The sequence below is a fragment of the Lampetra fluviatilis genome, chromosome 3, assembly GCF_964198595.1.
Source record: "Lampetra fluviatilis chromosome 3, kcLamFluv1.1, whole genome shotgun sequence".
NCBI lineage: Eukaryota > Metazoa > Chordata > Hyperoartia > Petromyzontiformes > Petromyzontidae > Lampetra > Lampetra fluviatilis.
In genome coordinates this window covers 13438522-13452557 of record NC_136277.1, presented here as the reverse complement: position 1 = coordinate 13452557, position 14036 = coordinate 13438522, and the positions used below count along the sequence as shown (strand labels likewise).

The 14036-nt window shown below is 45.7% G+C and overlaps 1 protein-coding gene across 1 annotated transcript in view; it reads left to right on the top strand.

Annotated features, from left to right (window-relative positions):
* LOC144948406 (uncharacterized) overlaps positions 1-12061 on the top strand; it is a 43896-nt gene extending 31835 nt beyond the window's left edge. The window contains exons 9-11 of the mRNA XM_078877841.1: positions 5774-6276; positions 6381-6458; positions 8276-12061. Of these exons, the coding sequence (XP_078733967.1) occupies positions 5774-6276; positions 6381-6458; positions 8276-9417 (1723 nt within the window). The 3' untranslated portion in view covers positions 9418-12061. The remainder of the gene's footprint in view (positions 1-5773; positions 6277-6380; positions 6459-8275) is intronic.
* The last annotated feature ends 1975 nt before the right edge of the window (positions 12062-14036 follow it).

The following is a 14036-nucleotide window of genomic DNA, read 5'->3' as shown; positions in this document are numbered from 1 at the left end:
ATTTTTGACTTGATGTGAAGGAATGACACAAATGCACACGTTTTCTCAATGAAAATAGGTAAATTAAAAAATATCACTGTCCTGGTCACAAAAGCAAGGTTTGTGGGGAATAATAGCCATTTTACGTACTTTTGAGGCATAATCAATTAGGAAATAACACTACCCAGGAACAAAAAATAAATAAATTTGTCACACTGTTATTAATGGAGTGGATTATTAACTTTGCTTTTGTGTCCTGGTCACAAAAGCAAAGTTTGTGGGGTATAATAATAGCCACTTTCTGTACTTTTGAGGCATAAGCAATTAGAAAATACCACTTACTACCCAGGAACGAAAAAAAGAATGGGCATACATTGTACAGGCGCATTATGCGAGCCCATTGTTTTTGTATATCCTGTCGATTGTGTGTACTAAAATAGCCGTACCAACGGTAATCCCTATTGAAGTATGGTGGCCTGTATAGGCATGCATTTAAAGAATGTATTATTTGATTATTCGCTTCCAAGCAGCACTAAGTCTGTAACTATCCGAACGGTTAAAATTTTACGGCTATTTTAGTACACTCAATCGACAAGAAGTACAAGAAGAATGGGCTCGCATAACGTGCATGCATAGTGTACGTTGATTACCGTATAAATAACCCATATGGCAATGGATACCCATAGTCATTTATAAATATGCATTCATGAATCCCCTCCAAACTTCGCGCAAGAAGAGCGCACAAGTGTTGTCATCACATCTACCCCTCTATTTATGGAAAGAAACAGGAGCACTTCTCCATAAATCTGGCTGTCGTCTCATGAAGCTAGTTGAAATTACTGGTGAAACGTCGTACTCAGATTGTAAATGTTGTGGCTTGGCTCTCCAAACTACCGGTGTGCTGTACTAGTGACGAATTGACACGTTCTGTTTAAGTGGCAAACCTTACTAATTGGTTGTGCCGGGTGGTGGCGGGTTTAACGACACATTTATATATTTACGCGAAAGCCTACCTGTTAAACCGTTTTATAATGGTTACTTATAATTTGCATTGGAGAGAAAACCGGGGTTCCTGAAGAAACCCAGTGCACAATATGGGATTAGCACTACTCTATCGATACACCTAGGTGGTGACTCAATGCGAAAGCTGGGACTTAAAATGCTGGTCAGGGATTAACAGCCAATGATCTTTCCAGGGTGAAGCCAAGAATGTTAATTGTTTGGAAAGAGTGACCCCCCCCTCCAAAGGAATGTGGAATTTCCACCAATGGCTCTGCTGGGCTGCTAAATGGAGATTTGTTTGTATCAGTCAATATTTTGGGGACAGCGACGCTGTTCTCATCTTTGGGAAGTGTTGAAGTGGAGACATATGGCTTTGTTTTTCTCAAGGCAGAAATAATATTTCAAAATTCTCCAATGCTGAAGTCTGTTACTTTCACACTGTATACACATTGCTCATGTGCAGTTTGAAATTTGTTCTTAACGCATTTTTTACACAATTAAATACAATTTAAGACTCGAAACAACGTGCGTTTGATTTTTTGTGTGTCAACGAGGACATAAATCGGGGACAATCTGTCAGATTACTCATCGACGGACTAAATCTCTTATTCTTCCAGAAATGTACCGTCAACTGCTGGATGAGGGCCTCTCCACGTCGTGTGTGCCATCGCCCTTCAAAGAAAATTGTCACCTCTTAGAATGTTGCCCAATCCACATCTTTTCCTTATCTGGATTGTTCCTTTGTTTTTTAAATATGTATTATTCACCTTTTCCGGCAGATGGTAAATTTCCAACAATAAACATTCTACTGGAATTATGTACTTCTGAATTATTCCATCAAATGTATTTTCTCCATTAGCCATCATCAGCCATAGTCAATCCACCGAACACATCGAGGAGGCCTTTAGATGTTTCTTGAAAGTCAGAGTGCATTTGATGTTGCGGATGTGCAAAGGGGGACGGAGTTACACATAGGACGCACCCACAACTCTTTTTTCCCTTTAAAACACAAATTGGGGAAGGGGGAGGAATTTAGCGACAATTCCTCGCTGCTGATCTCTCGTCAAAGATCACAAACCAGAGCATAAAGAACTCCGGTCATCCTCGACAGCAGCAGCGGCGGCTTTTGGCTCAGCCGTCAAACAAAGACGGGCGGTCACCGCATCGCGCGGCGCTTTCAGATGGGCTTTTGCGGCCGTCTGGAATGCTCTTCCTTCCATTGTTAGGAAGCCACTGGAGCGATGCAACTTTTAAGTAATCTAGGGGCCGTCCATCAATGACCTTACGCACCTGGGGGGGGGGGGGGGTCAGACATTTGTGACGATGTGTGACGACGGGGGGGAGGGGTTTGAGAAATGTGACGTCACATCAAAATGCGCAACTTTAAATAAATATAGACAACACGTTCTACTTAATTAAATAGACTTTTTAATACATGTTTTCTCCTATGACATCAGAGTGCAGCGCCACATTAAATACGCACTGCAATGACAATAGTTTAAAGCGATTTGAAGCATGTTTTATATATTTTTTTGGGTGGGGGCATAGCTTTGTGACGTCATATTTGAGGGGGGGTCTGACTTTTTGTGATGCCGTGTGACTAGGGGGGGGGGGGGGTCAAAAATCGTCCAAAATTGCGTGACGTCATTTATGGACGGCCACCTAGATTGAAAACTCGTTTAAATCCGGACGATTTTGAAAACACTCCGCAGCATAATCATTATCATGCTGTCACCCCGCCCCCCCCCATGCTTTCAAATTTGTGGCGGCCCTAAAAAAATAAAATTTGACGATGTCTTATCAGCGAAAGTGTCACCGCCTCTGAAAATTAGTGACACTCACACGCGCACACACGATTCATATCCTTGGTTCTTTCGGTAAAGTCACGTAGAAGGGAAATAATAAAATAAAAAAATTAAAACAAATTCTCAGGACGTTTCGAAAGCACACCTGATCACCATCAGGTGTGCTTTTCACACCTGATGATGATTGCTCGTGTTGAACTTTTATTATTTTATTATTTCCCTTCTACGTGACTTTAACGGTCAAATTGCCACGGACCCTCCCCCCTAGGGTCGCGAATCAGCGGTGCGGGAAAAAAGTGATTGTCGATTGGGTGCGGCGTTGTTTACTTTGACGGGAGAGCGATCACGCGTGGACCGGCGTGGTGAAGTATGAACAAACCACCTGTCATCCCTCTCCTTATCAGTGCCCTACCTCATTACAGACCAAACTCAGACCCTATCGGCCACCCCGTGCCCTCTTAAATCTCAACGTTCGTCCTGCAAAGTCTCATCGCAAGGGGAGAATCACAAACAAAGACATTTTTTTTTAATTGTTGTTTTGCTCGTATTGAAACGGCTGTACCGCTGTATGGCCCTAAACAACTTAATTAACCTGTTACAAGAATACGGGGTAATCCGTATGGGTTGACAGGTGTGTGGACGAGACGGCGCGGTGAAAAGCCCTCATCCAGCAGGGCATTGAAACAAAAACACACAAAAGGCTTAGTAGGGCAGTCTTCAGTAAATCGTAAAAAACGACGAAGTATAACGCAGCTTACAACCATCACCCCCCTCCTCCCCCCCATAGTCATCAACTTGCTCGACCGCTTGAACTCCTTCCACACAAAGGTAACTTCGTCTGTGCTCGGTTTAATGAGGAACGGATTTGAGAATCGGCATCTTCACTTAAGAATAGAGGAGGAATCCGATGAGCTATCAAGCTCTTTGTTGTTGTTTACAGATGTTCATTGTGGGGCACGGGGTGTCAGCAAGTTAACAGCAGCAAACAAATAGAAAAAAAAATGGTAAGCATGGTCACGAAATAAGACGTAAATCGTGACTGCGTTATATGCAAGTTCGAATTATTAAGCTTGGACAAGGCAGCCGGATGATGTTGGTTGTAATTACTGGTAGGAACCTCCTGGTTTTACAAGCCCACGGGATTATTGTGTCCGTCCGTCGGTCGTGCAGGGAGGGGCTGGGTGGGCAGGGGAGGGGTGGGGAGGGGCTGGGTGGGGAGGGGAAGGTGGGGAGGGGCTGGTCACCCCGTGGTGCCCTTATAAAACTCAACGTTTAACCTACTCACGCCGGCTTGTGCCCGCCCTCACAGTCGGACATATTTGCGGAATACACCACGCCGCCGTTGACCCTGGCCATTGACCGAGCAACCCAACGTTCCTACCAGCTCCCTCCGCAGGAATGTGTTTACTGGCGAAACGTCGGACTCAGAGTGTAAATGTGGATTTGCTCTCCAACGCAACCGGTATTGCTGTACTGGTAACAAATTGGCCACGTTCTGTTTACGTGGCAAACCCCTTACTAATTGGCTGTGTCGGGTGGTGGCGGGTTTAACAACATTTATATTTACACGATCTAACCCCCAAAAAACCTACATTATGGACGGATTTAAGTAATTTACCTCGAGCAGCGCCCCCAGCATATTTTTTTTGTTTTTTGCATGGTGCTGGGGTGCACTCAAATCGTCAAGATTGAAATGTCATTTCTTTAGAACTGCTTTTTGTTTGTGTTTTAGTTTATTTTGCCCCCCCCACCTCCCAAATAGCACGGTTGGATGCGTACGGTGCGAAAGAAGTTCAACATAATGTATGAAAAAATAAGAATAGGTTTTTACCCTTTCTGGCAATAAACAGGGTGTTAAGATGTTCAAACAGCAAATAGAAACCTTTTGCAAGGAATCAAGTCTGCATGAACCTTTACCTGCTAACCCCTTATCAGTGCCTACCTTACTACAGACCAATTCAGACCTTATAGGTCACCCCGGTGCCCTTATAAATCTCAACGTTCACCCTACAAAGTCCCATCACAAGGGAGAAACACAAACAAATAGACATTATTTTGTTGTTGCCCGTATTGAAATGGCTGTACGCCGTATGGACCTGACAACTCAATTTCCCTATACAATAATACGGGTAAACCGTATGGGTTGACAGGTATGTAATAACCACACGTACTTGTGGTGAACATGCAAACAAACACAATTTTAAATTGCAAATCTTATTAAAATTTGCATAGTTTTTTATTCATTCATTCCCTGTAATTATTGTAAGATATATAAAACCAGTAGATCCTTGCTGAACGTGGCACTTTAGTACAACAATACATGTTGCTGTATTTCTCTCTGCTGCCCACCAATGCAGGCTCGTGCCCAATAACAGCCTGCTGTGCATGGTTGTGCTAATACAAGCTCAAGCATGCTTAACTTCGGTTGGCTACGTACGGCGCGAAAGAAGTTCCAACATACAGGTGGCTCTGTGGTTAGAGCCGCTTGTTATCGTCCTTATTCAGGTCCATAAAAATAGGTACCGCTTTGTGGACGTGAGCGGTGATTGTCAAATGGAGACATTGGGTCCCGCCATGAGAATGTGGAATTGCCATTACTAGTTCAGGGTTCTTACTGAAGATGAGCACTCCTACACTATGTATATAAAAAAAAGTAATATCACCGAATGTTATATTTATAGCATGCCTTCACTCAAAGCGTTTGATATGGTTTAAAAAAAACGGTGACAGAATGCAATTATTTAGATAACAGGGGGTGTGTAAGGGTTGAGGAATGAGTGACTGCAATGGAGGGTACTTGGTTCACAAAAGGGTAGGAGAGGGATGGGAAGGAGTAGAGGCACCAGGGAATGGAAGAGGAAGAGAATGGGGGATAAAAAAAGAGGTCAGCTTTAAAATGGAAAAGGCCAGTTCATACACAACACTACATTTTATTTAATGCATGCCAATATAAATACTTTTCATGATTATTCTGCTCATCCCACTAGGATGGCGTGTGCAGTGGCCACCCCGGTTCTGGAGCCAAGCGGGGACTTCCCGGCGTGGCTGGAGGCGCAGGGCGTGAACGAGGAGGTGGCCCGGGCCATGGACTCGGAGCTGGGCATCCGGGACTACGGGGTCCTGCGCGCCTGCGTCGGGGACGGCCTCGTGCGTGCCGAGCTGCTGGCCACGGCGCGCGACCGCCTGCCCTTCGGCTTCTACGCCGTGCTGCGGCAGGTGGTGAAGACCCTGCGGGGTGCCGAGCCCCACGACGCTGGGACGCCGTGCTGGGACGACGCCGCTTCCTCCGCTGGCGACGTGACTCTGGGAGGCCTGGTGGACGTGCTGCTCGCGCTGTTCAGCGGCTTGAGCAGGGAGCTGATGCTGTCCGTACAGAGGCTGGGAGCTATAGAAGGCCCTAGGACATGCTCTGAAGCATCCTTTCCACCTGCCACTGACGGCAAGCCCGAGATCGTGATTAAAGTAGAAGAGGAATACTGCCGTGGATGTGGTATGTGGTAGAAACTACAATGATGAACTTAAGCAATACGGTTCTTCTAATCTATCGTGTGCGTTTTCAAGCGAGTACTGACGGAGTGTTTGTGCTTTTTCCAGACTCGCCCACAGCCGAGTCCAGCTTCATCCCTTTCCAGACGAGCGGCGAGATGCAATTGGAAGCGTGCGACAGCAAGGGTGTGTATAGACGCTACACATTAAACACGTGGGTTCTTCCACCATCCAATGCATAACTATTACCCAAAACCAGTTTTGTTTGTTCTTGAACCTACTGGATATTAAAATAGAGACCTTGCACAATGGCCACCTTTATAACTGCCCTCAAGCAGGTTGCCGCCTGAGTGGGTAGCCAAATAGTTGTAAGCAAAGCAAGCGGCGGTGGTGGCAGTTTGTTGACGCGAATTTGTCGTGGCCTGGAGCGAGTACCGGTTTGTGGGGTAGGGGTGGGCAAATTACAACATTGAGTAATCGTGATTACTGATATCTTTGGATCGAATAATCGATATGTAATCGATTACTGGGTACGGCAATACGAGGTGACTTCAGTGAGTAGGAAAGGAGGGGGTGGGGGTTGGCTATAGGGCATGTAAAATCCTAACACACTCAGAATCAGAATCCTTTTTTTATCCTGGAAAAATCCGATGAGCTATGAAGCTCTTTTTCACAGATGTTCACTTGTTCCCCCACCCACTACCACTGCCGCCCCCTCCCCAGGCTCCCCCATCACAAGTGTGAGCTGTTAGCATATGAACGTGTATGGAGGTTAATTTTACCAGCAGCAGACACACAGACACAGTGCACACACGCACTAGGCGTCAAAGTTCTTCTCCCCATTTTCCTCCAGTGTCTCAATCAATATTTTATTAAAAACTGTCCAGTGTGCAACTGTGGTCATCCAGAACAGACCATACCGCATATAACGACGCAATGCCCGATCCACTGCTCCTGACGTGGTTGTCTGGCTTGACCACCAGAATGTAAAATTGTAGTTGTTGCTCTGCATCTACATCAACCATACGAAAGAAGAATAACATTTTAGTAAAATCTATCGTTCGTTTCTCAGTCTGCTTGTCTGGGTGAGGGTCGTGGCGGCAGAATGTTGAGTAAGGTTGTCCAAACCTCCATTTCCTGGCGACTCAGGCATTCTCAGGCTAGCCGAGCGACATAGTCCCGCCAGCGTGTCCTGGACCGGCTGCGGGGTCTTCACCCACTGGGACGTGACCGATACACAGTTCCAGGGGGAGTCTACCGGGGGGCATCCTTACAAGGTGCCCAGACCACCTGGCTCCTCTCGATCCGGAGGAGCAACGGCTCGACTCTGAGGCTCTCCCTGATTACCGAAATCTATTGTTATTTTCCATATTCGAGAGGAATCGTTCAACTAATCGATGAGTGATAAAGTAATCGATTGCTGGAAAATTTCTTAAGGCAATCGAAGTAGTCCATTTGAAATAAACGATTACTCCCATGCCGAGTGCGGGGGCTGGTAAAGGTGAGCTGGACATTTCGGGAAGTTTGGAGGTATCATTGTGAAGTGTAAGCAAGCACACTATCACTTTGATAAATGAGTTGCCAATTTCGCTCTAGCAGGAGGCAATTAGAAGTTAGTGTGGTTTTCAGCTGCATTGGCGACAACTGAATTGTCTTAACGTGTAGATAACAATAAAAGGAGCATACGCTGGATGTAATGCAGCTTAATCTGTATAGGTACAAACCTTTTGTCGTTCCAGTGCTGGTTGAGGTCATCCCCACTGCGGCCAATGGGGATTATTTGACTGTACTTTATGCTCGATAGTGCAGGGTTTGGTGTAGACAAGGAGCGTAGACGTGCAGCCCTATGACAATCTCTTTATTCATGACGGTCACCCAACTAATCATGATCTTAACAAGCACTATCGAGGTTTAACCCTGCTGAGATGACAAGGTGGGGCACATTCTGAGTGATTTTGTCATAGGCCTAACTCCATAGTGTGTGAAATTTCTGCATCCTGTAGATAAAGAATCCCCAGGGGAAGACCCCGGCATCTTCATTCAAGCCGTGACTTCGCTGTACGAGCGAGTGGGGCTCCCCTGCACCGCCAAACCTGGCCCACCTTCGTCACCACAGCAGGACGCTGCAGTCGAGCTCAAAAGAGAAATATCAACTGTTCCTTTCGAGCACACATCTCCGGCCGTGGCAGAGGGATCAACATCATCGCTCCGGGGAACACCGTTGCCCCGACTAAACACCGCGAGCCAGGATAACGAGGAACAGCAGCAGTGGATTGGACCATGCTTCCCAAAGTTGAGCAACGCTCGGTTAGTTTTAAATAAACGGACCGTGACGCCGTATCGATGCGAGCAGTGCGGTCGTGGCTTCTCGCAGAGCGGCTCCCTCGAGCGCCACCGGCTCACACACGCGACGGGGAACCCGCATGGCCGCAACGCGTACGGACGCGCATTCCGGAGCCGCTGCCGGAAGACGCGCGCGCGCGAGACGGGAGACTTGTGCCAGTCGGCGCACATGCAGGAGAGTCCCTGCGATAAATCTCAATGCTGGTCGTCCCAGCTGAGAGAGCACCTTCACACGGGCGAGAAGCCGTACCGCTGCGATTTGTGTGGGCAGGCGTTCGCGCGGGCTTTCTCGCTCAAGAACCACCTGCGTGTGCACACAGGCGAGAAGCCCTACCGGTGTGGCGTGTGTGGCAAGACGTTCTCGCAGCCCGCCACGATGAAACGACACCAGCACGTGCACACGGGCGAGAAGCCCTACCGGTGCGACGCGTGCGGGAAGACGTTCTCGCACACCGGGACGCTCAAACGGCACCAGAGCATCCACACGGGGGAGAGGCCATACGTGTGCGAGGTGTGCAACCGAAGCTTCGCCCGGGATACCACCTTGAAGAGCCACCAACGCGTGCACACGGGTGAGAAGCCGTTCCGCTGCGAAGTGTGCGACCGAGCGTTCTCGCACCCCACTACCCTCAAGAACCACCAGTACGTGCACATGCAGGGCAAGCAGCACCAGTGCGAAGTGTGCGGCAAAGCTTTCTCGCGAGCCACCACTCTGAGGAAACATGAGCAAACGCACGGGTTATCGCCCGGACAAATGACGCAGATCGCCGCCGCCCCAGAGTTTAGCGGGCTGACGACCTAGTGGTTCGCGATTCGGTGGCGGTGCAGAGTTTTGGGTGTACAGGCAGTGCGACTGTAAATGGGGCCCAGGGTCCAAAGGTAAGGGGCCTAGGCACTGAGAGATGAAGAGGGGGAGAAAGTTGAAGGAGACCCCAATTTATTTCCTTGCACCAGGGCAAGTGCCGATCCCCGCTGTGGTACATCTGGTAAAAAGTGGAGAGAGGTGAGAAGATTGGACAAGGCGGAGGTTCAGCATATACATGTAGATAGAGAATGTTTCCTGAGGAGAGGATTGTCGCAACAATTAAGTGACTTATGGAGGAAGGTTCAAATGCATCGGAGTATAAATTATAATTATTTAAAAGGGAAGTTACATTGTTTGCCTAGGGCACCTTTAACGTAAAGACCAGTCCGGACAAGACAAGACTCAAATGTTTTGGCTGGTAATATTATTTATCACCCCCTCTACCCCGCCTGTTATTTTGTACACAAAGCACTTCTAAATCAAAGGTTGTGGTCGTCTGCTCAGATTGTCTTTATCCATGTGCATCAATTCTTTGCCTCTTCCCCACCTGTCATATCTCATTCCACCTTTCAATCTCACCCCCGGGCTCCCTCTTTTCCTGTCCTGCACAGGTGGCGTACATCTTCATAGCCCTTATACACCAAAACCTTGCCCATCACGGCGGTTACCTTCTTGAAAATAGCTGCAAATCAGCGATCCTCAAACTCGCAGGCATATGGAAAAAAGAGGGTTTGGTTCACGGTTCGTAATACGACACCTCGTTATTTTGTTTTATTTGACTCTGCAGTAACCTAAAAATGAGGTCAATGACATGTACAGTAAATATGCAGTTTAAAAAAGAAAAAAGAATTTACTATGATTGATGATGATCGCGCATGTATTCTGCATCGCTCGCTTTCAGATGCGCTTCTGTGGCCGTCTGGAACGCTCTTCTGATATTAGGAATCTAGATTGAAAACTTATTTCTTTAAAACTGCTTTTTGTGTTTAGTTTGTTGTACTTCCCCCGCAACCGCGATTAGCACGGTTGGCTACGTATGGTGCGAAAGAAGTTCAACATACAAGGATTCCTTTACTTACGAACGAGTTAGGTTCCAAAGGTCTGTTCGTAAGTCGATTTGTTCATGAGTCCAACTTTACTCCTATTGATTCCAAACATGTTGTACGACATGTACACTAAACACGGGGAATCGCTTTAAAAGTTGTATAATCTCCTGTAGACATAGATGCCACTGATTCTTCATGTTTTGCAGATGTAAATGCCACCATCTATTGCGCGGTGGTTGAGCTTATAACTCTCGGTCCGAACAGGTGACTGGACATACGGACAGGTTTGTTCGTATCTATGAAAGTTCATAGGCAGAGGAGTACCTGTACATACATTCTTCCGCAGCAGCATCGTTAGCAGAGTGCAGTTGGAGTCCAGTACTTCTGTACGATGCATACTGTATAGGAATCTCACACTCGAGCGTAAATGGTCGAGAACCTAAGGAGCTCCATCGGCGAACTATACCTCAACGAAATTGACGCGAATGGTTAAATCCACGATGGCAAAACCCGCGATGGATAAGGTTTTGGTATAATCAGATCTGTATTGTCCCTTCTGAACACATGCCCGAACCATTTAGGTCTGGCCTCCCTTGCCTTTTTGAAAATATTAGAAACCTTTACTTTGGAACCTGTTAATTTCCTCCTCCTTTGCACCTCTGATTTCCCCGCACCTCAGATGAGCACGGTTGGCCACGTGTGATGCGAAAGAAGTTCACCATACCTACATGCATACAGAAATCCCAATATCCATCTCGGCATTTTCATCTCTATCCTTCAAAGGTATCCTTATTGTTGTCTTCCTGAGTGCCCACGTATAACAGCACTACTGGTATCGCTGTGCTGTATATTTTCTTTTCACTTTTATTTGCATTGGTCGTATCGTATACAATTCCTGAATTGTCTGTTTCCATCCTAATAAATGTAAACATACAAACATATTGTTTATGCTTGGCGCTGAATACAGACTAGAATTAAGGTGTACGATATAATGCATTGTGGAAAGTGCTGTTCAGGGTGATCCAGATGTCTAGTGACCCCCCCCCCCAATTAATTGACCCCGAACATATTTTTCCTTTGAATTTTCTTTAATGTTTTAAATCAACATTACTTAATACAAATTTAACATTTTTGAGAATTTAATGAGAGTCACAAGACATTTGGACCACCCTTTAAATTGCCATTTTCGAGCCACTTCTCATATTGCCGCTCTTTATTTCAGGTTCATTCTGAATGGGTGTGAGTGCACGTCACAATAAATGCAGTATGTACATGATTGTCTCGTGAGTTCCTCACTTTGGAATATAATCGTCAGCCATGGTCAATCCACTGCTTGACGAAGGCATGTCAAGCTGCTGCGGTGCTATAATCCATCTCCCTTTCAGCAGATGGGCTAATCTAATTGCTCCATCTCCGCGATGGTCGATCCTCAGGGACGTGTTCCCTCACTTGACTCTTAAGCGGGGTTACCCGGCAAATTTATTCTATTATCCGCAAGTCTTCACCCCCGTTCGTTTTCCCACGACATGGGCGAATTCGCAAGTTTTCACAGGTAATTGAAGTTCGTTGGCAAATCGATCCGATTACACTGGTCTACACATTTTTAGACGTCGTCTGCTTCAGAGATAAAATGTTCTCTTTCGGTAAAGTCACGTAGGTATAAAATAAATTAAATCACGACGTTTCGATTGCAACACAAGCAATCATAATCAGGTGGGAAAACCACAGCAATAAATGTTTTTGCTGAATTTTCTTGCTGTGGTTTTCCCACCTGATGATGATTGCTTGTGTTGCAATCGAAACGTGATTTATTTTTATTTTATACCTACGTGACTTTATCGAAAGAACCAAAGAGTATGGATCCCTGCAGTCAGGAAAACTTCAAATCTAGAATGAAATGTGCTGTTTGTTATGGATTTTAATGTGCTGAATGCAAACATGACAATTAAAAAAAGTGATTGTCTCCTGTTCCCAAAATATTTAAGTATTTACATTTTTCGTCAATGTATATTGTGTAGATAGAGTTTTACTAATAAATTGCCAACCTATGTCTTGTCATGTGTTTATGGTTGCTTTTTATGATAACATATCACCTGTCCTGTTCATATAACACTTAAAAAATCAGAAAAATGTATTATGAAACAAAAGGCAAAAAGCTATTATGTATATATAAGTACATAGTTTAGTCCTTATTCAGTGTCTACTCGGCGCTTCTTGGCTTGTCTCTTGTATTCATTAAATGGAGCGTCTCTTGTCATTCTCCAGCGTTAGTCTGCAAGCATTGATGGGCTCCATTTGCCCTGATAGCGTTTCTCCATTGTTGCAATGTCCTGGTAAAATCGCTCGCCATGCTCGTCACTCACTGCTCCGCAGTTCTTCCTTGATTCAACAAGTGGTGCATACTGAACACTTTTCCTCCCAGGCTCCAATGACTGTCGGAGTGGCCAATCTATCTTAATGTAGTGGGTATCACTCGCACCACTATCCCATTCGCAGAGAAACAGCAGTACTTTGTGTATCCAGTCTGCAGACCAAGCAAAAGAGCAACAACCTTCAAATCGCCACAAAGCTGCCACTGATGTTGGTCATAGTTTATGCACTTCAAACGTAGTTTAATGTTGTCATAGGTTTCCTTCATATGGACTGCATGACCAACTGGAATTGATGGCAAAATATTTCCATTATGCAGCAAAACAGCTTTAAGACTCATCTTCGATGAATCAATTAACAGTCTCCAATCATCTGGATCATGAACGATGTTGAGGGCTGCCATCACACCATCGATGTTGTTGCAGGCTATAAGATCACCTTCCATGAAGAAGAATGGGACAAGATCATTTTGACGAGCATGGAACATGGAAACCCTAACATCACCTGCCAGGAGATTCCACTGCTGCAGTCTGGGTGGTTCCAAATCCTTGACAAGGTCTATCAGTTCACCTTGTGTTATGAGGTGTGGTTGAGAGGAGGATGGCATAAAATCTGGGTAATGTGACCTTGATGGTTTAGGACCAGAAGTTTCATCCTATTCCTTGTCTGACTCAAGTGAGAATGATTCTGGTGCATCAGGAACCGGCAGTCTTTCTCCGTGGGGTACTGGGCATATAGCTGATGGAATGTTTGGATAATGCACAGTACACTTATTATTCTTTGACACACCTTTCCCAACTGGAGGCGCCATGCAGAAGTAACAATTGCTGATATGATCTGTTGGCTCTCTCAAAATCATTGGCACTGCAAAAGGCATATATTTCCTTTTCCTGCTCAACCACTGGCGAACTTTTGTTGCACAAGTGTTTCAGCATGTGTGTAGGGCCCACATCTTGTCCTGATCTCCAATTTTGCAGCCAAAATAAAGGTGATAGGCTTTCTTAACCGTAGTGGTTATAGTGCGCTTTTGTGATGCAAATGTCACTTCACCACCAAACATAGCAGAAGTTACCTGCTTTGTTCACCCAAGTACGAGGCATCTCTGCTCACTTTGTCCTTTTGCAAAATCATACACTGACAAATAAGAGAGCATGCCACTGCATGATTTCTAGAGCTTATATAGAGCAATTTGTTCAGCAG